At 35.2% G+C, this 26388-nt stretch overlaps 1 protein-coding gene across 1 annotated transcript in view; it reads left to right on the top strand.

Moving 5' to 3' along the window:
- Src64B (Tyrosine-protein kinase Src64B) overlaps positions 1–23435 on the top strand; it is a 71251-nt gene extending 47816 nt beyond the window's left edge. Inside the window, exons 2-7 of the mRNA XM_073091697.1 lie at positions 12668–12752; positions 17755–17892; positions 18285–18495; positions 20201–20454; positions 21638–21825; positions 22244–23435. Of these exons, the coding sequence (XP_072947798.1) occupies positions 12704–12752; positions 17755–17892; positions 18285–18495; positions 20201–20454; positions 21638–21825; positions 22244–22978 (1575 nt within the window). The 5' untranslated portion in view covers positions 12668–12703 and the 3' untranslated portion in view covers positions 22979–23435. The remainder of the gene's footprint in view (positions 1–12667; positions 12753–17754; positions 17893–18284; positions 18496–20200; positions 20455–21637; positions 21826–22243) is intronic.
- The last annotated feature ends 2953 nt before the right edge of the window (positions 23436–26388 follow it).

Below are 26388 nucleotides of genomic sequence, written 5' to 3'. Positions count from 1 at the left end.
TTGTCTTTTAGATAAACTCTGCAAAAGGAAGATGTGTTAAATACTATCTGTAAAGTATTATAGGGAGATGACTTAGATGTGCGGTTCTACTTATATTTACGTTTATGGTTCGTCAATTTTTATGCTACAATTCAATAAATTTCAGGGAATAAGAGTATTTTTTAAAGTAGGTTTAGTTTGTTTCAAGACAAGTACATACATCGTTTTTATATTATGCTTTCAAATGCATGTAAACTTAAGCTTAGTACGTGACAGTTATTTTGAAAGCGTACACGGCTACGTTTTTTATTTATTTGCATATACAATAAATATTATTCAAACGAGTGTTTGGTGAGTTATCGTTCGGTCGGCATCTCCAAAGGTATTCCGATGTACCGTGTCCGAGCGGTCAGCGGATATTGCGCAAATGGAGAGGGTTAAATGAAAACATTCGGGATATTTTCGTCTTGGGGGAATGGAGATTTAGGACGGGATACGGATCACCCCGTATGTTTGTGAGGAATAGAATTTGCGATGAGTTTCAAATTGTTGTCGACTTTGTAATTTTATTTGTGTTTTCAAGATTTACTTCGAATTTAAATAGTGAATACAGAATAATAGTTATTAATTCCTTCATGTGGCATACATTAACGAATTTGTGTACATTATTTGATATTTGGAAATTAACTATTAATCGGTTCTTTTAACCTCGCTCTAAACCGGAAACTATGTTGTTATGACATATGTCTAAAACGACTTCGTAAAATAGGATTTTCTTATATTCAGCTGTAATATCTTCTTTTATAATAAATAGTTTTGTACTAAGATCTATCAGTAGTAACGTCCAATTATCAACACCTACACGAATATAAGCTTGAATTAACGGACTCTATAGCCGATGTACGCATCAACAACGTTCCCATAGCAACCGTATCCGCCGGAAAACGTCTCATAACTACTCAGTATACAGACGTGTATTGAGTTTTAATAAGGCTTATTATAATCTTAGTATCAAACACTTGTACCTGTACGTTTCCTGCATAATCAGTGATGCCTGTTGCTTTAGTCTTCCTATTTCATCTGTTTACTCGCTCCGTTGGTTTCACGGTCGCTATTCGTAACTCTGTGTTAGACGTAACGTTGATCATATGTTACGGTAAGAATTACGTATTCATGTAATATGCATCATGAACTGCTTCGATGATCCGATCGAGTAGATTAAAATTGTTCCTGATTTTCAGGTTGGATTAACAACTTTTTGTTTCAAAGTTTGATTGAAATCAAAGGTGTATCGAAGCGAAGCATGCCAACGTTAGGTTAGCTCATATTAATATTATTATGGAATTTCTTATATATGTTTCAAATTTATTTCTTTAGTTTTGAACACATAACCTTTGTTTACATAACCATGTTTGCTTTTGTTTGTTTCATTTCACAGAATCAAATTTCCAGCTAGTCACGTTTCACATTGCTCGGCTTTGTAAGTCAGATTCCTTAAATCTCTTCTTGGACAAACAATACCGACTTTAAAAGTTAAATTACTTGTAGATTTATTTAAGTTAGGCTTGCGGAGTCGAACCGCCGGTTCGCCGTATTATAATGATTTATCCTGTAATTACGTTGTGACCTCAAGATTCTCGAAGTCAGTCGAAGTTTTACCAGCTGTGTCCAAGATGAACTTTGTACGCAAAATTTGTTTGGAATTAAACAGTCATTATTATATTATAGTAGTTATCTTACGTAGGTTTAGTATTTTTACGTTTGAGAATTTAAAATATCAATAATTCCTAATGTTAAAACCTAAGTCGCTGATTGTGTTTCATTTTCTAGATTGCTAAAAGTTTTATGCATGTAACTAGAAAATATACAGCCTTTTAAACATGTAACATGGGATATATTTAACGTGCATCTATAGAGCATTTCCATTTGCAATACAATTTTTAAAATTTAATTAAGCACACGAGTGCAATTTCATCGTGGCTTTTGTTTGTATCGCTGCTACACGCCCCTAATTAAGCCGAGTATTTCATATGAAAGCTCCCGTGGCGTCAGCGAATGCGCTAATCACAACAACATTCAGCCGAGCTATTGTCCCGGTCGCAGCTGCGCGATTCCCGACGTCCTCCAAATACAAATCATTGTCAAGTTCAACAGAAACGACGTGTAGAGACTTACTAACTTCACCTATACACGATACCTTTCTATTTAGTCTTATTACACGAACCATGAATAGAGCTCCAGCTCATTAGACTCCATTATTCAATTCCGCTTGATTGTCGCCCGCAATTCAGTCGTAGAGTATCAAAACTACTTAAGTTACAGTAACTTCCTCCATTTGCGGTTTGTTACCTGTCTTGGTTTGTTGTATGATGTTACAATAGATGATACGTGACGAACATGTGGTTCGATATTATGTGTAGTATTCAACATACTCTTCCTATTTCTAATTATAGCATCAACAATTACTCATTTACACTCTGTTATTAAGCCACCAATTAAGTTAATTTAATAACAGCCACATTTAAAAGTTTAATAAAAGTTAATAATAATAAATTTACCTCTTTTGGAATTGAATTAGGGAACAAGCAAAGTCATTCGGATTCTTTAATCGACCCAAAATAGGACAGGAGTCCTACATAAGGATGATCAATAATGCGTTGGTACCCCTCAGAACTAGTTAGCAATTCCTCGAATAGTGTCTTTGCCATACCATAAACCAAAACATGAAATTGCTGCTATAGACAGAAATACGTGCTACGTACGGAGGAGCTAGTGCCGACGCAGTCGAACCAATGTCATTTAATACTACATAATCATTCCATTAATCGTCAAATTGAGACTAATACAAAAAATCTCAATTATCCAGTAGAACACGTACAAGGCTGATAAAAGAGCGTTAAGCAGATTAGTCGGATCGATAGTATCTATGTTGGACAAATAAAACCCAATTACAAATTTAATTACGCTCTCCCGATGTCCTTTGTTCTTCGTTTATTTGTTCCGACTTTCCCCATTCCAAAGTTTCTTCACAATGATTATAGAAACATCCCCATTCTAACGGATCACGAACAAATTTCGTATTTGCCTTTCGAAACATTACAAGTGGTGCGTAAAAACAATTTTTACGCACCAATTGCAATCAATGTAAATGCGGAAACAACTACAAAGCTATTTCCGCATTCACTTTGTGGTTCAAGTTCAAGATTCCACCTTGCCAGGTTATTGACCGAGCTTAGAACATGCGCAATGGACCTATGAAGTTTCCACTGTTCCCCAAAGTCCAACTGTAACTGCAAAGCATCATGACTTAATGTTTCAGACGAAAGAGACCGAACTCCGGCAAAGTTTCAAAATTGTAACGTCAAATGGAATTCGTGAAATTTTGCTGAAATCACAAATCAACCATACTCGTTAATCTCTTAATCTACTAATATAATGATTAAGAAAATTCTGCTGATACAGAGTTATAAGACCTGTAGAGCGCCAGATTTATAAAATCCAAATAGAAAAAAGTTTTGAATAAGTTCCAACATTCATATTCTTATCAATATCCATTCTGCGAACTCCCATTATAAAGTTCATTCAACATTTGCGTATTGATTATACCTTTATCTGTGGCGTGTATGTTTGAACAGGCTTTGACTAAGCCCTTTTATTGCACACTCGTACTTACTGCTCGTAAATTGGGGACATATATTTAGTTTCGGGGCTCTGATTCTATTTAGGGTTTAATAGGATTTATTGATTTTGTTTGTATAAAGAAGATTAAGCCTTATCTCGGTGCTCAGTAAGTATGAAAGTTTTGTAATGAAGAAATACGTGATGTTTTAATGCGACTATATTTTATTTTTCTTTGTATTCTTCTTATGGTTCTATTTCACTTTCTTTGCTCTTTGTATAACAAGGTATACAAATACGACAGTTGCAATTGCGAAAAGCATTTCTTTCTCCTTTGCTTATGCATTATTCTTCATAATTTTTAAGCCGTTTGCCAGTTTCGAACGAACCATGGGATTGTGAGGGTTCAGGAACTGCGTCGGGTTGGTGGTGTTATTGATTGGTTGCAACAGGTGGTTGGGGCGTCCCGTCCCTCACCCCACCGCCTTCACTTTCGTCTTCGTGAATTTGGCTTGAGAGACCCTCAATTCCAATGTTTAAAATTTCGCCCCTCTTTGCTTGGAGTTCAGACTTGTTTACGAATGGCAGTAAAATTTGTTGGAGATCAGGAGTGCTTACATTGAGGTGTTTTGTTAATTTTTGTTTCTGGAATAGTCTGAATTAAAGGAACGGTATTCGATATTTCTTATTCTAGTACGTCTAATGAATATTTCTCTCTTTTCATTGATATTCCAGTCTGGTGGAGTTACGCCAGAATTACAATAACTTCAAATACAATTACGTGATTGAAGTACCAAATGTAAACACAATATTGATCACAGCAATGTTACTTTTTATTTAAAAGTGTATAATTAATTAATTTTATTTTACTTTTGCGGTTTTGATTTGAAATGTTTTGATAGTTTATTTGTACCTATTGACTAAAAATAGCATATGAATACATAGGAATGTTACGTACAAGCTCCTGAAATACTATGAAACAATAGAATATTGTTAACGGCAAAGCGTTTAACACTGTAGCGTCAGATAGTATTGATTAAAACGGTGTGGTGCTCCCACCACATGGGCTCGTGTTGCGTTGGACAATTAAGCACCTTTGAAAGTTATGAAACCAGATTATGCTTGCAACTCCGCGTGCGGCATTAAGTGTTGATTGCAACGTTTATATTGTGCAGCGCTGAACATAATTGCGAATGTACTTATTTAAACCGTCGTAGTTTATATTTTTGCTCGCGTGTTTCACAAAAATTAACATATTTTTATTATCGTGGCGGGAACTTACATAATAAATATTTATTACTCATTTATCTTCTTTAATAGCCAGCCTGCATGCTTATATAACCAAACAATCCGTTTTCATAATTAAAATAAAGGTAAACTTACATATACTAATTCTAATTATGAACCTGCGGTGTATTCCTGAAGATGGTCTAAAAAGCAAATATAAAATTAAACGCGAAGGATTGCTCATACAAAGAACACTAACTCGTAGTAGATTTCTAATTTAAAGTAACAAAATATTGCACTTTTCCATTACAGTTTACTATACGTTACAAAATGTAAAATTGGTAACCTGGGAAATTCTTGCAACTAAATCTGATCTCCGACGCGTTTCTGCTCTAAGGATTAAATTGGAACGTGTCATTTATTACACACAATTTAAACCAAATCTTAAAAGTGCTATAATGCAGCTAAAAGGTAAGGCCATGGTATTCGCTCAGTCAAACCTGAAGTTGCTTCGTTAATTACTTTCGCAACACATTTTTGGCATAAACATGTCCACAATTCGAACGTTTAAATAAACATCTGCACTGAAACATAAATCGTCCATCCCTTCCAGTTGACTAATAAAATAATGCAACCAATTCCAATTTTGACGTTGCAGTCGGCTCATCGGATTAAAGTGTCAAACTATCACGTTAAAGCAAGCTTAAATACGATTGAGATTTCAACGAGCGCTCAGTTCAATATGCAATTGAGCCTTTGTCAAGTTTGTAATTTATCTGCAAGAGGACTTCGCTTTGTTACTGTATGCGATAATCATTTGGTTGCTGTTGAGCATTTGTGGAATTAGGAAGTGGTTGGGTGGTCGGTACCGGTTGTGGACTGGTTTGGTGTTTTCTTCACGATTTTGGATAGGTTTAAAGTACTAAAGGTTAGTATTGACGTTACCCTTTAATTTGGGATTGTCCAATATGTCCACAGTTTATTAGACGTCGATCACTTTACTGTTATGGTCTCTTATTAAGGTTTAATAAATGCAAAGTTTCGAAAGTTTTTGGAGCAAACTAGGACTTTTTACACCTAAAAAAAAACTATCGCAAATGTACAAACTGTTCTCTATTTCCTAATTTAACAAAACCATCTGTGTTAAAAATATTATTGTATACATATTCTTAGCGTTTCTAAGTAAAAGCAGTTCCCACTAAATGGATCGTTCTTGTCTATTAATATCGAAACATACAGAATTATCTATTCCAGTAAATTGTCGATAAGCCAGTACGTAAATATTTGCCTCCCTACCCGTCTGTCGACACGGCGACGCTGAAAAATGGATTGTTTGCTTGTTTAATACCTTCCTTTTGCTGTACTATTACTTCTCCAACAAGAAAAGTAATATCGTCGGTTACCGTATGCAATTCTAGTCCTAATTTCCGTTACGTTTGAACTAAAAGTTGTATGAAGGTTTAACGAGTTAGCTTTTGAAAGCGATGCTCTTATAGACTTGTACGACCCATTACGTTTAAAATATTAACGACGATAAAATTTCAATGAGAGCAGATTAGAATAAAATAATAGGTCTAAATTAGGTCTACATAGTAAACTATCTTTAACAACAATGACGCCAGATTACCATATGATCGAAAGGATTCAAAATAAGTAGTATAGTAGCTATACTATAAAAATGATGAAACTAAATTTAGTTGTGGTAACTGCGTCCGCAGTTATGTCCCTTAATTATGTTAGATGGATCCAACAGTAAATTTTGGTGGTTTATACTCGTTCTTGGATGTTGGTTAAACATGTTCCTTATCACGCAAAACGATGAAGTTTTGTGTTTATCCGCCGGCTCGAACAGCGCGAGGGTGAGAATCATTCTCCGCGAAATAATTCGCAAATTGCAACTTGCGCTCATTTTTGCTACGTTTTGTTTTTTAACTCAGTGACATTGTACAGTTTGTTTTTATTTTTACAAAATGACATAGAATTAGTAAAACACATAATAATTATTAGAATTTAGTAGCAGCAGATATTTTTATTTCCTCAAAATTTTACGTACGCTTTTAATAACAACACATTGTTTATTAATTCTACATATTATAGTCTATTGATAAGTATTGCTCCATCCTTTTGATTTCTCATGCAGAAAAACAATTTTGTGAATCATTAGTATCCAATAACCTACAGCCATACAAATTCCACACACCATCATAAGCACCTTATTAATAAATCAATGTATCAAATGAAATAGGCAGCAGTTGTCAAATTTTGATCTTCGGTAGACAAACGTGGGATAGATTAATTATTAATGATGGTCTCTAAAACTTCAAACCTGTTTTGTATTCTAAAACTACGTGTTCTGACATAGGATGTTTATAAAATAGAGCATGATAAGCGAGAATTTTCAATAGGTGCCGTCTTACGTGATCAAACATAATGACTGTTCCTTGTACCAGACCAGTTACACAGAACATATAATCCAGAAACGAAACTATTGTGTAGCGAGGCTCGACATTTGTCAATAATCGGTCCGCGCGACGAATACACAACGACGTCCGGTGCTCCGTACAATGAATGGATGTTAAAACACTATTCAACGTCTGAATTCCAACGTGTTTGGGTCATCTTCAGGGAGACGTGATACAATAACCTGCGTCCTGGGATGGATTTAGTAATCAGATTAAAGATCTAGGTATCTCTGTAAAGTTTTTAACTCAAACGCGGTTGTTTAAAAGTTTAAGAGGAAATTTATGCTCAACTGAGAAAGTAATAGAAGCTAAGAAATGATCAACCCCAAACACTGAAATATCCTACCTGAATCTAACTAGGACGTTGCTCGGGAATACTGAAGAAAAAGTTTTTACACTGGCATCTTAATGAGTCTGCCAGCTATTAAGGTAAAAATAGGTGAGGCCGAATTAGAATTTTAGTTCTGTTAGCATCTGCAAACAGTTTAAAAAGCGTTCGAGAATTCAACAGAGCGTTCTAAAATGTAGGATTGTTGGGGATAAACATAATAGCGCGTAAAATTCATAAAAGAAAACTTCAATGAATTTTCTAACATAATGTTTATTCAAGATTCATGTCTTCATTATCATTATCATTTCTTAATCAACTATTTTATTTTATTATACTGTTCCATTTTCAAACCCAAAATTAAAAGTGGCGACGGATTCGTGGACTAAATGACTCTTGTAACAGTTCTACGAATTCTTGGCAACAACAATGTTTTTCTGTTGCATTTTTTGTTCAGTTAACACAGTATGAAGTAAGGAAAAATTCCATATGAAGATCCAGTTTTTGCAATAATTTAAAGTAAATTATAATCTTGATAAGTATTAAAGTTAAGTAAAATTTGCTGGGATCACCTCAAGTATTGTTTTGTTCCGATTTTAGTCTACATTACCTACAGTCACAGTATATAAAATACGAAATAAATACGAAAAATATATTTTACGAAACATATCATAATGAGGATAATTTTGAAGAACATGTTCATATTTATTGAATAAAAATATGTACACAAAATTGCGGTACTCCATAAAAAATCTTGTATTCTTGGATTGATTTCCTCAAATGTGAACTGTATTACTATATTGATATTTTTCACACTCATATTCCCATTTATTTACTTAGTTTCCTCAGAATCAAGTTGGTAAATATTAATAATATTTGATGATAACAAATCTTAATTAAATTCTACATCTGATTTATTACACTAAAAGAAACACTTTACAAGTAAGCTTTACAAATACTTTAATTGTGTTAAGTTTCTAAATATACGCTAATGTACACTGAACACAACTTTTAGTACAACAAACTTCTAATCTAACTAATCCTACCACAAAACTTACAAAAGCGAAATTAGTCCATTTCCAGAGTAGTAACTGAATCACTAGGTAAGACCTAAATTGCTTATGTTGTGTAAACATTTTCCGAACCTAATTCTACAAATGTGAAGCCCGTTTTTGTTAGACAAACAATAGACGAAAACGTTTTAGGGACACGGCAACAAGATTGTACACAAGTTCAAATATCTCGGACATTCGTCAGCTACGAACAAGTTGGATTAAATCCTCCAATCAGTTATCGGTCTCATTCTTTTTGTCTTTACCGTTTGAATTTACACGTTGTTTCGTAGTTCCGCAACGCCTATTTACAAATTCAGATTCACCTGCAGGAAAACATTGGTTTCCTTGGCTTCCGTACCAGTGTTTGAAGAATTGGTTGACTGAAGATTGATAGATCGTCGTAACTAAATCTTTTGTATTGAAAATTACCTTATTCAGTTGAAACACAACAGTTAATTTTGTCTGTAAGTAAAGATATATCGGAATTATCTTTTACGAGTATGTGAAGACTATTAATTATAAAAACTATTAATAGTTTAACACAATAGTCAATTTCCCGGCCTCGAAACTGTATGGCTTCCCGGATAGGCGCAAAGCCAATCCAAGGCGACATCCTAATACTGGACCATGTGTTTAAAGCTTTTTAAAAAGAAATGACTACCATCTCCAATAATCGACTAATGGTTTAGGATAGGCATCTGCTATTTTCTACATGTAAGATACTTACTTATATAGTAAAGTTGTTGAATGCCCGTCATAAAAAAAATCAATCGACATTTGACGATTACTTTCAACTATACATTGTCAAATTTCAATTTTTGGTACTTAAAGATTGAGTAGATTGATTATTAATATCAAGCATTAGTAGAAAAAACAACAAAAACAAAGATACATGGAATATCCGTAACGAGTCAAAGCAAGAAATGAATTGAATATTGGGAACGGGTAAAGTGTATCGAATTAGAATAGCACTGATAACAAGAGATTAAGCAGGGCATACGCAACACTGCGGTCTGCGCAATATTCAAGGGGCGTAGTGGTCTTGGCAACGTCCCGGGGGAATAGAGAACGCTCGAGTGCTGCTCTTAATTTGTTGTATAGTAATGAGTTGCCACTCGGAAATCGAGGCCTACATCCTTTGTGGTGTTAAAGTTAAGAATTTTACAGTATTCAGCGTTTGATAGGCTTAATATGCTACGTGTGTGAATTAGGTTATACATATTTAGGTTCTTCGATTTTGAGGCTATTTTTTTCGCATGGAAGGACAAAGTAAGTGTTATGTTGCTTGATTTATTGGCCTAGCGAGGCCTAGCGTCTAGATTGACATGACAAATTAATACTAGCTCTTTCATTCATCTTCGTTTTCTTAAATAAAAGGGTTATTTCGCGATAAGAAGAAGACTTTAAATTTCACTAGTACTAGGGGTCGGTTTAAAAATTTCGGAGATTCTACGATTAACTGTATGATACTTGTAGTCGACGAATTAGTGTTATTAAATTGTGTTAATAAAAACTTAATTATGTTCGGTTTCAATTTTAAATTAACAGACCGTTTTCCAAAAAATAGGTACTGTTATTTACAATATGTACTTCGATTACTTATGTTTGTTTTGTATCTTCCGCTTCCTTTTCTATTTTTCCGTCGACTTCCGTTTCATCATTCAATAAAGCAATATAACTTAATACTTATAAACCAGTAGTGTCCTTTAACGAAGGTTATGTGGGTCGTTCATCAAAACCCATATTTTTGCAACAGCCGGTCCACCGCGTCACGGCTTATTGCGCGTGGCGCCCGCTCCCTCGTTTGGCAAGGGGATGTCTCCCGCGATGTCGCTCGCTTTAATTTTAGGTCGTGCGTATATTTTGTTTAGGGAATCTACTACTTAAAGCTCGGAATGGTTAGAATTAGCTACAGTTTTGAGACAAACAAGCTTGCCTGCGAGAAGGTTCTTGTGAGAATAAAGATATCTTAAACCTCAATGTGGTAATTTTTGTTGTAAGTAGCTGGATTGGTCTTTGTGAAACATTTGTATTGAAGAGTTATAAGTAAAGTTTTACTTATTAAGTTCTGAGACTTATGATGTCCAGTGAAAAGAGTAACAGTATTGCATGCATTTTACGCGAGCATTGAATTTTCTTTCCGTTAAACCCTAATTTCTTTCATAAGTAATAATAATTGAGCAATGGTACATACAAATAAGTATACATTGTTACTAAATGTTTATTCAAAACACTTAGACTTATTAAATTAACACTTGGAATAGCAAATCTCTTGTCTGCGTTTACTTTCGCTTGGCAATTGTTTGGTTTGGTTGTTGACAAGCGGTTTCAGGATCTTATCGATAAACAGAACCAATATTTGCTATCAAAATAAATGTTTATTGAAAATGGCACCTACATTATGCATTATGGAATGTGATTTTCTAATACTGATAGTAGTTTGTGTGTTCATTTAATTTCTACGATTTTACGTCACCCACACGTCACATATGTTTTTTTTTATGTAAAACTTGAAAAAATGCTAATAGCCAAAATATTAAAAGTTTATATTTATGAAGAAATTATCATCTTGTTCAATGAATGCCGAAAAAGATTGAAATTTAACAATTTCTAGAAGGCAGAAAATAATATGCGTAGATAGATTTCCGCCTAGAAATAAAAACAAAGCAGAAGACTGCACTTGTGGGGTGTCACGCTTGAAAGCTCGTGATAATGTAATTTACAAGAAAGTAACTTCCTTACGTAGTTACACTATTTACACTACGCTCCCGATACCCCGATCACGTACCTATCACCTTATCTCGCTGACGACGTTGACTCCGTGGGAATCGGCCGATAAAACGTCGATACAACTGACAGGACACGGCCCGATAAGGCATGATGAATGTAATTAACGGTCTATCCATTACATCGATGCAGCGATTGTTGTACAATCCCATGTAGACGTTGAAAACTATTTATATTATAGTCATCGAAAAGAAGCGTAAACCTAGGCAAAGTAAACGTTGGTAAAAGTACGTTCTTAAGTACTTAATCGGCCCATTTATCAGACCTTACACGTCCAGTGATTATATTAGCATCCCTTATATGTTTTGGGTTACTCTGGTAATCTGGTTACAGCGTTTAGGGTAAAATATACTGAAGATGAAATTTTAAATTGACGACAGATATCCATTGAATCTCCTCGCCGTTAGTATTTTTTTTTCCTATTTTGGATAGAACAGAAAACCTCTTAATATCGATGGCATGCATACACGTTTGATACTTCATGCGTATAACGCTAGCAAAACTGTTTTTATTTTGTTTCTTGATTAATGCATTGTCCTCGGCAAGCTCGAACGCGAATTTCATTTTGCAATCTGCACTTCCCACGCTTTCAATAACACGATGCAAAAACGTTTTTCAATGCTAAAAATTAAAATCGCCACACCCTTGTCTGTTGAGTGTGGTCACTCTGTATAGTCTGTATGCAAGCGACTAGCACAATTCATATGCTTTTATTTTCGGAAAATAACATGGAGCGTCGAAAATATGCAGTGCCAATATTGTGCTGTGCATTGTCCCATTCAGTATAAACAGTTGAACATATACACCTATATGGGTATCTGTTGTAGAAATATCTAAAACCTATCTGGGTTACAGATGTCTATGGGCGGCAGTAGCCATTTACCGTCAGGTGGACTGCATGCTCGGCTACTCCTATATTATAAAAAAGAACCCCCGATTTTTGGAAATGCACTTATCAAAACATATTTACTCGTACGTTGTTTAACTGTAAAGAAATTGTCGTCAGGACATCTTTAGGCCTGAAATCATCTATAGGCATCAAAATGTTATCAACGTTGTAGCTACGAAGTTTACTAATACACTGTAGGATAAAAGATGGACTGTCCACTTATTTCTTATCTTCTCTTTCTTAGCGGAGAACTGTTCGTAGTTGCTCAACAGGAATGAGTTCGTAACGAAGCATTTAATGATAATAATTATCTTCTTTTTAGAAGCAGCTTGGCGCGGCGTAGCGGGCGGGCCGCGCCATGGGTAACAAGTGCTGCAGCCGCCGCCATGACCCGGATAGACCTTTGGGTGAGTATCAGTAAATAAGTGAATAAATATATGAACTTTGAAGTTGGTAGAACCCTTTGTGGCTCGACTCCGTCGGCACCACCGCCATACCTATTTCTGCGTAATAACAGTAATGTTAAGCGACAAGCGTTAATTTTCGACCAAACATGTTTTACGTAATGATGTTAATAATTAAAAATATTAATAATATATATGAATATGCTGCAACCCTTTGTAATGTTTCTCTCCTGGGCAGGAGTCTTTCCTCATAAATGAGGTTCGTTTATTCTATATACATTATACACCCATGTTATATTGAGGTCAGCAATATAAGTGGAATTTAAAAAACCTTTTTCCGCTACCAACAAGTAGTTTGTTTTCTTCTAAAGCTGTATTACTTTGAAAAAGGTTTAAATCGAATCCGGGCGCAGCCTCCCGCAACCGCTAAAACCTTTGCATTTGTAACACCTGCATAATCCTCTTTACTGAGTGCTGGAGGATTAAACTACGGAACGTGGGCTCTACAAGAGATGTAGAAACGTAGTGACGTAGAGAATGTAGAATATATTATATTTGTGATGCTGATGAAAGTGATTACGTCCGTGACGTCATTTTCCAAATAACTATTAACTGTGGCATTAAATCAACTTAAATGTTTCTATTTAATTTGCTCTTCGGTCTTAGAAGAATATGAGATGAGACATATGCATTACTTCATAGTAGACTTTGAAATGTGAGACTGAAACTTAATCTGTTGTTGTATTTACACAGATGGCTCTATAAACATTAAGTTACGATTCAATTAAACGTGATAACATAGTGAACGAACGTGCGAAATTCCATTAATTGTGTTACTTGGAATCCAAAGATTGCCAAACAAACCAACGGCGCGCGTTCCTTGAAGGGAACAATGGCCGAGATTTTCGCATTATGTTTGGAGTCGGCCACTTAGCTTCAATTTACATACGTTTCTTACTGCCGCACTAGGGATGGGAACGAGTGAAAAAATCGATAAACGTATAATCGATTTTTCCTGTTTTCAAAATAAAGTTTATTCTAGAAATATTGTATGACATGATCGATACATAAAGTCATAATTAGTCAGCAAAAAAGAAACATCGTGAAATTTGCTTTCCAAGTAGGTCGCATTCCGCGCGTTGCAGCTCAATCAAAACAATCGAACGAATAATTGAGTTTAAAAAATCTATTATTATTAGAATCCCTGTTTTCACATCCCTATCTATGCATATCATGAACGGGAGTATTGAGGTCGGCCATTCTGTTTTAGTACTTAGTAGAATTAATTTAGGTATGTGAAGTTTACGTTTGTATCTTAATGGAATTGTGAAAAATTTAAGATCCACAGCTTGTGTACTACGTACGTACTTTTCGATGTGCAAAGTTAAGCAACGTTAAGCGCGGTCGGTTTGGATGGATGGCCCTTAGTGGTTAAATTGTATTCGCATAATGCTTTGAAGAACACATTTTAATCAATCAGCCTAAGGGCCAGTCAGCTTTTCAACCAGCGAACCAGCCATTAGCCATCTCTTTCTTCAGCAATCCACTTGGGGAGAGGCAGAGGATCCCCTAAGCTATATTTAAGTGTATTATAGACAATTCATTTTATTCGTTTACAAATTTACTATCCCTATATAAATTATTATAATTAATTGGGAATAGTATTAATCTAAGTTATTTAAATTCAATTACTTTATTTCTATTCGATTAGGTTTTCTCTCAAAACGATGTAATAAGTAATGATCAAATATTATATCAGCTTCAAAAACCATTCTAAAACTTATGAAAGTGAAATGTAAATAAATTAGAGATATTAGTCGCTATTCAATACTCTTGAGTGATTTATTTGTCAATATTACAAGTATTAATTGGATTAATAAATTAAAAGAAACTATGAGTAGGAAAATAATAAAAATAAATTAAAGAACAAAAGAAAGATAATAATTTTCTCTCTTTATTGGATGTATATTCATGGACATTGTAACCTTTTATACCTGGTATATACATACAGTATGTTATACGGTAGGTGTGGTGGTATTGCGGTTGCAGTCGAACTGCTGAGGAATCTGCCGCGTCACATTTTAGGGTTCCCTATCCAAAAACGCGACTATGTTATTAATTTTTTAAAGAAATTCCCTGTTATAGATCTTAGAAAATAATTCTATATGATATCCACTGTCAACAAAAATATTTCAATGTTACGATAATATCGTTTGATATTTTTGAAAAAGATCCGTTAACGTATCGGAATTCATTACATGTAAAAGTTTGTTAATACTAAATGTTAAATCAATAAATTCTGTTTTATTAATAACAGATAACGGGATGTTTGTCATATTCGCATGAAAACAACTTTTGTAATAATGCTATGCTTGTAAATATAACATTTGGTTAATTAGCTGCATTGGGTTCGTTATCAGACACATTCTACTATGCGATTGGGAAACCGATACCAATCGAGACTTGTAATGAGAGGCAAAAGGAATTTTATAATTAAATCTGATAATGTGATTTGAGTGATTTTGTATGGTCATTCTGCTGGTGTAGGTTCTTAGTTTAATTTTTACCTCAGAAATCTTATCGCTTTTAATGCGTTCGGCGAGGTTTACTCGAATAAAATAACAAGATCAACCTGTTCTATAATCAATCCGAGATAAGATTAGAGTCCTAGCCAAGATCGACCACAGACACAGTGCTACCCTTGAGGACTAAATTGGCATGTCTCGGATACATACACTTTTCCCTCCGCTATAAGTACCCACACCTTTGAAACCGGAATACAACAGCGCTTAAAACTGCTGCTATTATGCAAGAATAGTTGTGGCAATGCCAGTGGTGCCTCCGGAGTCAAACCACAAAGGTGTCTACCACTCTTACCAGTACTTTTATCACTGCAACCCTTTTCAATCTCACTGCTGGGCTCGGAATTTTCCGTTTACATTGCTCCACTGCGAACCACTTGAGGCGTAGGTACTTACTTATATATATACGAAAATTACACACAAATTATCGAAATAATTCAACTTTAATTAGGTTCTCGAGTTTTTTAATTAGCTGATTATATTAAGGCAATGGCAAAAAATGTTAGTTTCTTGCGGAATGTTGTTGCATCACGACACGTTATGTATTTTAACGAAACGAATAATTTACATGCAAACTGGTCATTGCAGTAATCAACGAACTTTGGAACTATATGGTTGTTTGTACCTCGTCGTCATCAAGCTGTTATTGTCCAACTGCAGGGCACGGGTCTTCTCTCAGTGAGAGAGGTTTAGGCCATAGTCCACCGCGCTGGTCTAATTGGATGACTTCACTCACCCTACGAATTTTAATTTTACTTGAACTCTTAGGCGTGCAGGTTTGCTCAAATTGCGTACCTCTTTTACTATATCAAGTGCACTTATATCAGACAAAATATAATTATATTATTATTAAAACAGTGATAATAACAGTTGATGATTTTAGAATTCATTACCTTTTGTAAAAAACTAAGCATAAGGTAGGGACGTAGGTAGTTTGTTTCTGTATGTGATATTACAGTTAACAAAACAAAAGGATATTTCAACAACCGTATACATTTATTCACATTTTTGTACCTTACTTCCATATACAAGAATGCGAATATAAGCACACAGGCATCCAGATTCACAGACGCATCCACCTACAAATATCTAATGGTGAATTTTATATCTTCCTGTCCTAAATTTTTTTGCCTACCTCAACATCGAACCTATGAATTGAAGAAATAGAAGAACTAAGAGCTTTCAGTAAAGGTGTTAGTAAATGTTCAGTGCCGCCATGATCATCTGTAATCAGCTCTAAATAGGATTTAATTTTATATGAAGTCTGTCTTAAATGCATCGCTACGCTACGTCCGGAATGGAAAGACGAAGGTTTCTGCCACCTTTAAAAAACGTCTTTTTTATAATATAAGAGTAGCAGAGCATGCAGTACACCTGATGGTAAGTGGCTACTGCCGCCCATGGACATAACCCCTTAGGACTAAGCTGGAACGCCTCGGAAAAGTCTGTCTCCCTTACCACACCCTTCAAACCGAAACACAGCAGCGTCCAACACTGCTGTTATTAGGTAAAAATAGGTGTGCTTTAAAACCATTTCAACCATATTTATGTGTTCAAGTTAAAATAATATTAGAAAGTGATCTAATTACTTATTTATTAGAATATACCTACATAATTATACCTATGGATACGACCATACGACCCATGATAAAATTTTGCCCTTAAATTATAATTAAAATCAAATCTCATTTACGAGTGTAAGACGAGTTTTCTAATTGACCTGGTTTATTCCCCAGCTCACCAGGTCAATAGAGCCTTACACAGGGATGGGAGCTATTTACGCATTAGTTAGTTTTAGGTTATATATTAAATTAGAACTACTTAAAGCTGGCACTAGAGCGTACCTGAATAAATTATTTATTTTTGACCTAAATAAATAAGAATTTTCCTTTAGCTTACTATGTGTAAGTAAAACTTTCCGATGGTGTAATAATTCAGTTTTATTTATATATTTTTTTATATCATATTGAAGTAGCATACGACCAGCGCAGGCCACCTGATGGTAAGTGGAGACTGTCGCCCTGTCGTATAATCAACCCCAGATAAGATTAGATTCCTACCTGACCACAGATGCATTGTCGCTGATTAATTTGAACGCCTTGGATAAGAATGACTTCCTTATCACACCCTTCAAACATGACACAGCACCGTTTAACACTGTTGTTATTAGGCAGAAATAAGTATGACAATGGTGCTGCTGCGATCGATCACAGAGGGTTCTACCATCTTCAAAGCTGCTACCACATTATAAGCTACAGCATATAGGATTCTGTATCGTAAACGCCATATACATGTATGAGTAAGAAAACACGTAGACAGAAAAATACTAAATATTAATCAAAATTTTGATGGTACGTAATCTACCGTGTGCGGTTGTAGTTGGCCAATTATTTTAGTATTAAAATTACGTTTTTCTTTTCCAGTGTACCCAGCGTACAAGAAGAACGAGGCGGGCTTCACGGCGTGCCCGTCACTGGAGACCAGGTACACGGGCGAGCCGAACAACCGCGCGGTGTCGCGACGCCCGGCAGACATAGTGCGGACACGGAACCCGGGGACATGTAAGTATACTGTCACACTTTTAGTTTCTAATGTATGTACAGTATTAGGGCTGATTTGTAATCTGTTTAAGGTTTGTCAGCAACAAAATTTTATACCTAATAAATTCATAATATTAGGCAACGTATACCTAATGTGTTGCCTTAAAATTGACCGATCTAAAGTGATCAAAATAAGACCAAATTTCTATTAAAAGGTTGAATAAAGATGCGATGTCGCGAACACATGCTAAATCACATATCAGCCTTAAATTAAGGACTTACATTACGTAATTACAAGTAGTGATGACCCGCTTTGCGATGCGATTTTAGATGCAATACGTGTTATTACAGAATCCTATATACACTAGCTTATAAGCATGAACACCGTTGTAAATAATGTACATACATTCCAGGCATATCAAACGGCGGTCGTCGTGTCGTGAAAGCGCTATGCGCGTACACGGCGCGCGCGGAGTCGGACATATCGTTCAGGAAGGGGGACCGCATGGAGGTGCTGGCGGACGCGGAGCCGGACTGGTGGCGGGTGCTGCACCTCACCACGCGGCGAGAGGGACTAGTGCCAGCAAACTTCGTGGCCGAGGAGAGCTCGGTTGAATGCGAGGAGTGAGTTTCTTGGTTATAATTGACATTTGTGAGAGAAAAAAAATGTTTGAAAAGTATGTGAAGTCTGCCAATGCCAAAGCCCAGTAGATTAAGGTCTAAAATGGTCTATGGTCTTTCTGAGAGGAGACCTGTGCCCACCAGTGGTATAGTAATGGGTTGAGTATGAATTAAAATTTTGAAAAGAAAGATTGAAGTAGTCATATTTAAAAGTAGAGATCCGTGGTTCGAATCCGGAGGCACCACCGCCACACCTACGTCAGCCTAATAACAGCAGTGTTGAGCGTGGCTGTGTTCTGATTTGTAGGGTGTGGTAAGGGAGACATACTTATCTAAGGCAAGTACAGGAAGGTTTACCCGAAGCGGACCACACATGCGTTGCCACGTTGTCAAATATGGTCGCCTCAATAATTGTATATATTTATCATCATATTAATATTATAATATTTATCAAGAAAATATATTTATCCATACAAATAATATCGAGTATTGAAAAAAAACTAACTATTAAAAACTTATATTATAATATTTATCAAGAAAATATATTTATCCATACAAATAATATCGAGTATCGAAAAAAAAACTAAAATGTATTAAGATTGTTCTATTTTTTATTGAATATTATATGAAAGTGAATATATCTACCGATGTCTTCTATTCAAAGGTCACGACCGCATCTTTATAGAACGCTTAATCCTGCCGAGTGAGTGAATATATTCGTAAAGCTTAACCGTCGGCTTTCCCCATATATTACGGTATTTAAATTCCCCAAACGTTAATAACATGTTTTAGTGAACCCCTTATTTTATCGAAATATGTAATTACATCCGAAATTCTCAAGTTGTAAATAACTACGAAACATTCAAATCCTACCGTTCGTCTCAAGTCCTATAGTTATTAATTAGTATTTTACGAAATAACTCATTATATTTACTTACTTTACCTACGAAACAAACACAAATATGTACGAAAATAGTTATTGAATAGATAATATTGTTTCTAAGTAAACGAGAAGAAACTTATTGATTGAAATAGAATCCCGAAATTGTATAATATTATGTAGAAAGGTGTATGTAGTACGTGTACATAATTATGAAATGCATATTTTGCACTAAGCTTTTTAACACCTAGTTTTAAAGGTATTTTTTATTTCATATCATTTATACTATCATAATCAATTGATTTTATTATTAAAAGTCATACATTTATATTTCTGAGAATTTTACGTACTATTACCTAAGCGTAAATTTTACACAAATCCTTAATATTAGATTAGAATTAGAATAAACATGTTTAAAAATACAATACATAAACAATAAATACACAAATAATTTAATTCAACGGAAATCCATACCATGATAACCTACCGTTTAATCATCAATATTCTAAACATTCTTGAAATCCTAAAGTCCTCATCTTCTGTCTGGAAGAAATAAGTGTTAAGCGATAAAACCGCCTATTTTTTCGTATAAAATTGTATGTTTAATTTTGCGTACTACTTCTGAGTACAATAAAGAATATTATTATAAATATCCATAGTTAAAGTAATTGTTAAATTCAAATTCAAATCTCATTTATACAAAATTGATTCATATAAGACATTTTGGAAAGTAAATAAACACCGCTTCGGAAGGTGTTTGGAGAAGAATGGAGAATGGAGATAAAGCGGCGCAAGAAACTGATTATAAATGTTATGGTAACATTCCAGCTGGTTCTTCCCGCACGTATCCCGCAAGGAGGCGGACAAGCTACTCCTAGCGGAGAGCAACCCGCGCGGCACGTTCCTCGTGCGGCCCGCGGAGCACAACCCGCACGGCTTCAGCCTCAGCGTGAAGGACTGGGAGGAGGGTCGCGGTTACCACGTCAAGCACTACAAAATCAAACCGCTAGACAATGGCGGGTTCTACATCGCGACAAACCAGACGTTCCCGAGCTTGCCGGCGCTCGTCATGTCGTATACCAGTAAGTTATTTTTACTTAGTTTTTAAAAGCCATGCGGCCCGCGGACCACAAACCTCACGGCTTCAGCCTCAGCGTGAAGGCCTAGGAGGAGGGCCGCGGGTACCACGTCAAGCACTACAAGATCAAGCCGCTCGACAACGGAGGGTTCTACATCGCGACCAACCAGACCTTCCCGAGTTTGCCGGCGCTCGTCATGTCGTATACCAGTAAGTATTTTTAATACGCTTTTATTAGCTTTGGTTGTAACTATGTATGTAACGGAATCTTTGAGCTCAATTTTCACCAACTTTAACTGATTAATTTGAAACATTGCACACGTATCAAGGACCCATGACAATGTAATAATTTGATAACAGTTTCCCATTATTTTTTTTTTACTTTATTTTGTCCCGAATGTAGAGGGTTTCTTTTTCGAGAGTATGTTTGTAGGTATTTATGACTCATTCTTTAGCATGCCCTCCAGCCTAAACGTTATTAAATTTAAACATAATATGAGGCATCATCTGGAGGTTTCTTTTGTTTTATAATAATTGCTTAGAGTTGAGTAACATTGTATTTACTTAGCAACTAGATTTCCCATTCATAAAGGTCAAGGATTAGTATAATTTATATTCCTAAAAACATTTCGTGATAAGAAGTGTATTTCAAAAAACTTTTGCGTGTAAAATGGACGATTGCCTCACGCAAAACTAGTACGTTGACTTATAAATGTTGGAAGTAATAGATTTGGCCCTAAAAATTTAACTTTTTAAAAGTCAACGAAACTAAAAGTAATTAAATAAATGATCGTTGCTGCATCTCTCATTAGGAAATGTCATCTACAACGCTTCAATCATACAACTATATATAAATATAGATATCTCACGACCTTGTTATTAAAGGAAGCCATTAAATGGCTTAAACGGCTGACAATTCTGTTAGCCATTTAATGGCTGTCATGGTGTAATTTACGCGGAAAAATGCCGACATGCGCAGTTAAGTGGTGCAAAAACACGAATTCGAAGAAAAAGTGCGGAGAAATATCGTGTCATTCGTAAATCTAGATATAAAAAGTATTTTTTTTTAATATTCTTCAAACCCGAAAGTAGATGACAGTGACAATTGTAAAAAGGTTACATTTTCTTGTCGGGAGTGAGTAATCTTTACTAATCTACGTAAATAAATAAATAACTTCGTGTTACAGAAAACGCGCTCGGCCTCTGCCACGTGTTAGCCCGCGCGTGCCCGAAGCCCGAGCCGCAGATGTGGGACCTCGGGCCCGAGCTGCGCGACAAGTGGGAGATCCCGCGCACACAGATACAGCTCATCAAGAAGCTGGGCCAGGGGAACTTCGGCGAGGTGTATTATGGGAAATGGTGCAACAGTATTGAGGTGAGGTAGAATTTTTTATCGATTCACAATCACATAGAGTATCCCCTTATACAAATAGTAAATTGGGACATTTTACGTCAAAAACTTTTTGTGGAAGTAGAAGGCGATTAAGAAATTAAAACAAAAGGTGATAGTGTCACCCTTGAAATATATTAACTATGGTTGCAAATACACACAGTTAACTGTGGCGACTACAGGTGTACTTTTTTTTTAGGAAGGCAGTAGTGGTTTTATGTAAGTTAGATGAATGAAATGATGAAGCTAACGTGTAGAAAAGTTTTATGTTCCCAAAAATAATATCCAGGGAAAACATGTTTAATCTATGTCGCTGTTTCTTTTAAATTCTGTTTTGTGTTTTAATTGCTTAGAAAATCCATAAATTCCTACCGGTATAATAAATGTTCGATTATGATTCCAGGTTGCCGTTAAAACACTAAGAGAAGGCACGATGTCGACGCAAGCGTTCCTACAAGAAGCAGGCATCATGAAGAAGTTCAGGCACAAACGACTAGTCGCGTTATACGCGGTGTGCTCGACGCAGGAACCCGTTTACATCGTCCAGGAGTACATGAGCAAGGGTTCCTTGTTAGAGTTCCTCAGAAACGGGGAGGGCAAGACCCTACACTTCGAGGATCTAATCTACATCGCGGCACAAGTCGCGTCCGGTATGGAGTATCTTGAATCCAAGTTACTGATACACAGGGATCTCGCTGCTCGAAACGTGCTGATAGGAGAGAACAATGTAGCGAAAATATGCGACTTCGGTCTCGCTAGGGTCATAGAGGACAACGAGTACTGTCCAAAACAAGGGTCCCGGTTCCCGGTGAAATGGACCGCTCCAGAGGCGATCATCTACGGCCGCTTCAGCATCAAGAGTGATGTTTGGTCGTACGGGATACTCCTGATGGAACTATTCACATACGGCCAAGTGCCATACCCTGGGCTGCACGGTAAGGAGGTGATAGAACAAGTGGAGCGAGGGTACCGCATGCCGAAACCTGTAGGACACTACCTCCCAGATGATATCTATAGACTGATGCTGCAATGCTGGGACGCTGTACCAGAGAAACGGCCGACCTTCGAATTCCTAAACCACTACTTCGAGTCGTTCACGGTTACCAGTGAGATACCCTACAGAGAAGTGCAAGACTAGTGCTGTGATATAGTGAAATATTTTTCTACCGGCAACACTTTGGTGTTGCAACTTCTTGTTGAAGCGATCGAATGCAGTAAACGCAGCCTTATATACATTTTGGTAATGGAACATATTTTTAAAGTGTATAAGCAAAGTTTTTATCCATTATACAATGTATAGCGAGTTTTGGACTTTGACGTGTGAAATGACGTAACTGGTTATAAATTAAAAAAAATGTATATCGAGTGTTGCTATGAATGGTTGCATATTGCATTTGTGTACGAATTTTATGGAAAATGTACTCAATTATTGACTTTTGCAGATATAAGCTCGCATTAAGCTTTTTTATTGACGCATCAACAAAAAGTTGTGATACTAGCGTTTAATATAAATATTGATTGATTATGCAGAACTGCGTAGTGAGAATAACTCTTATGGACGATTCCGATCGAAATAGAGAGTGAGGTGTGAATAATGTGATTTGTGTAAGGTCCTTTTAGCGAATATTGGAATTTTGATACAAGGTATGTACAAATATAACTTCGGTGATCGCGGAATTGGAATTATTTGACGATGGGAGGGCGGTTACAAGTTTTGTCGCTAGGGACGCCACTGTGCAAAATTTGTATCCCGATAAATTATGTATGGATAAACCACAGACAAATTGGTCGCATCCACACACAAAATAATTATATTGGAGCACAAATTGTTTGTGCTCCAATAGATCAGTTAATTCGTGAATATTAACACGTGAAAAGATTTATACATATACTGGCGTCATATACTTAAACCGCCCTCCATTGAAAAGGTTACCTCCATACTCGTTCATACATACCCATTCAAAAATCCAACTTAGTATTTTTATAATCGAAGCGTTGACAAAATACAGGAACGTGTGAGCTTCTCATTTTAATTGGTATGCTTTTTCTGATTTGGATTTAAAAATTGGTAATAATCACATACAAATATACTATAATAGACTAAACAAAGTCTGACTAATGACAAAATATAACTCAAAATTGAGTTATATTGCTTCTGTCAACATAAATATTCACAAAAAAAATAAAATATAAAACGTTCACGCACACAGACACAATTGAACAACACTATCACGCACATATCGATGTACAAATCGAGTCTCTTTTCGCCTAATTATTATGCTGTGTACCTGGGGCCATTATTATTAGTCAATCTATCGGATGTTTTGTCCACAATATTTAAAATTTGTCAGTTTTTAACAATCGTCAAATTTCAATTTGGTAGGCAAAAATGAACAGATTGCTTATCAATAACGGGCGATGGTACAAGCATATAATAACTCTGAGCACATGGCTACGAAAAAAAACTTTCAAACGCATTATGCTTTCAACTAAATTGTAATTAAGTAACATAGTCTCGAAAACACCTATTTTCTTATTTATAAGCATCGGTAGCTTATAAGCACGCGTAGTATTCTTTTGCATTTGTAAAAAAAAATCACTATGTTTTAAGCAATAAATCGAAATTTAGGTTTAAATCGAAAATCGTATATCCCGTCGCGGATTTTTCGCTTTCGATCATTCAAAAATTGTTCGTTTTCAATATTGCCGTTACGTAGCGCTGCCGAGTTTTAGTTTGAAGAATTGTATAAGGCAATTACTCAGGCCAGTCCATTTTAGTCCTCAGGTATCATCTTTTTTAATAATCACATTATAAAAAAAACTTTATTAAGAGTAACCATATATACAATGGAGACTTACTGAAACAAAGACCAATCATCTAATAAGCTATTCTATAGGTCCCCCATTATCTATATTCGGAATTCTGAGCCGGGGCTTCAAATCTGCGACGGCGAATATACAGAATATTTTCATATTCTAAAGTGAGATGTGATATTTTTTCATCACTTAAGGCCCAAATTAAGATAATGTTTCAAACACCGCGTATTTGTTGTTCTATGTAAAAAGTTGTTGTTAGCTGATTTCGAATACCTTAACTGACGTAACGAACCAAAAAGACTCCTAGTCGTAAACCAGTTTTCGTAGTGATTAGTGTGAATTTATCAAAATAATTTAATTCTGTCACTATCGCGTGACGGACGTGTGATATACTTTTCGTGTGATTTTTCTTAATTTGCCTCATCGCTTACTTTAACTCTTTAAAAAAACCTTTATGATAATAATGCGTAAAATAACTGGAAAAAGTTTATTTTCAATGTGTTCATTCACACATAATTATTAGATTACTGTATTACCTGAAACTGTGTTTACATTAGGAGTCCATTTTACTACTTCGTTATGTATGATGACATACATAGATATATAAAATGTTCGCAACTTGTTCATAAATCATAAATTACTATCACTGACTTATCATGCGAATAACACATTATTAAGGAATGGCTTAAAAGGAAAATCATGTATAATTTGTACATAATTCATGTTTTAAATATTCTATGTGCTGATTTATTATTTCGTTCTTATATAATTATATTTAACAGTATATATAAGCACTTGCGATCAGTTTTAAAGAATAATACCTAAGATTAACATTTTGACTGTGGACTTTTCAATTTAGATGTACTTATTATATGTTTCAATTTTTGACTAGATTTAAACCTAAAAATCTACACTGCCGATAATGCTACAAATATTCAGAATATCAGGTGATTATTTTTTAAAATAAGATGTCATTATTTGATGTTTTCATGAACAGTAAATTAATATCTCAAAATGTATTTTTCATCTCACCTTACAGAGAAGTAAGTTTAAAAGTAAATCTGAATATATATATGATGAAGACTTTCAGTAGAGACCAGGTTATTTTATGTGCAAAAACTCAGCTCCATTAGAAATTATTAATTACTTCACAATATATAGAATTTTCTCAAATGGTTTGGCTCTAACATGTATAAATGTAGTCGAAGTTTTACCACATGCAAAGACAGAGTTATATTAATAGGAAAGTGTGGCATGTAAAAGTTACTCCTGAATGATTACTTAAAAAAATATTTTTTTACATTATAATCATGGAAGATTCTTAATAATGTTATTTTATGGACAAAAATATTCTTTGCGAGAATCATATATCAGTATTTAATTTAAAAATATATATAAACTATGGGGAATGTTTCAATGTTATTATGTTCTAAATCTCCATATGAATGTTTATAAATTATGATGCTTCATATAAAAAGTTTATGACGTCGCCATATCAAACAAAAACTTTTTTGTTGAAAAAAAAAAATACGTTTAAATTCATTATGTTGATTTTTCTGCATGAAAAAAGTATAGATGAATAAAACTTTCCTTTTAAAAAAACATTTAGCATACGCCGACTTAAATAAATATTAGTGATTTTTTTATTTCTAAAAACTAACCGCCTGGCTCATGCGTCCGATATTAATTTTATGTAAAATGTTTATGCTTCTCACATATTTTAAAAGAGTA

The sequence above is a fragment of the Epargyreus clarus genome, unplaced genomic scaffold (genome assembly GCF_041222505.1).
Source record: "Epargyreus clarus isolate Ecla_fem2 unplaced genomic scaffold, WU_Ecla_fem_2.2 ptg000034l, whole genome shotgun sequence".
In the NCBI taxonomy this organism is placed as follows: domain Eukaryota; kingdom Metazoa; phylum Arthropoda; class Insecta; order Lepidoptera; family Hesperiidae; genus Epargyreus; species Epargyreus clarus.
Note: the sequence above shows the minus strand (reverse complement) of the source record. Positions and strands in the feature narration are given on the sequence as shown.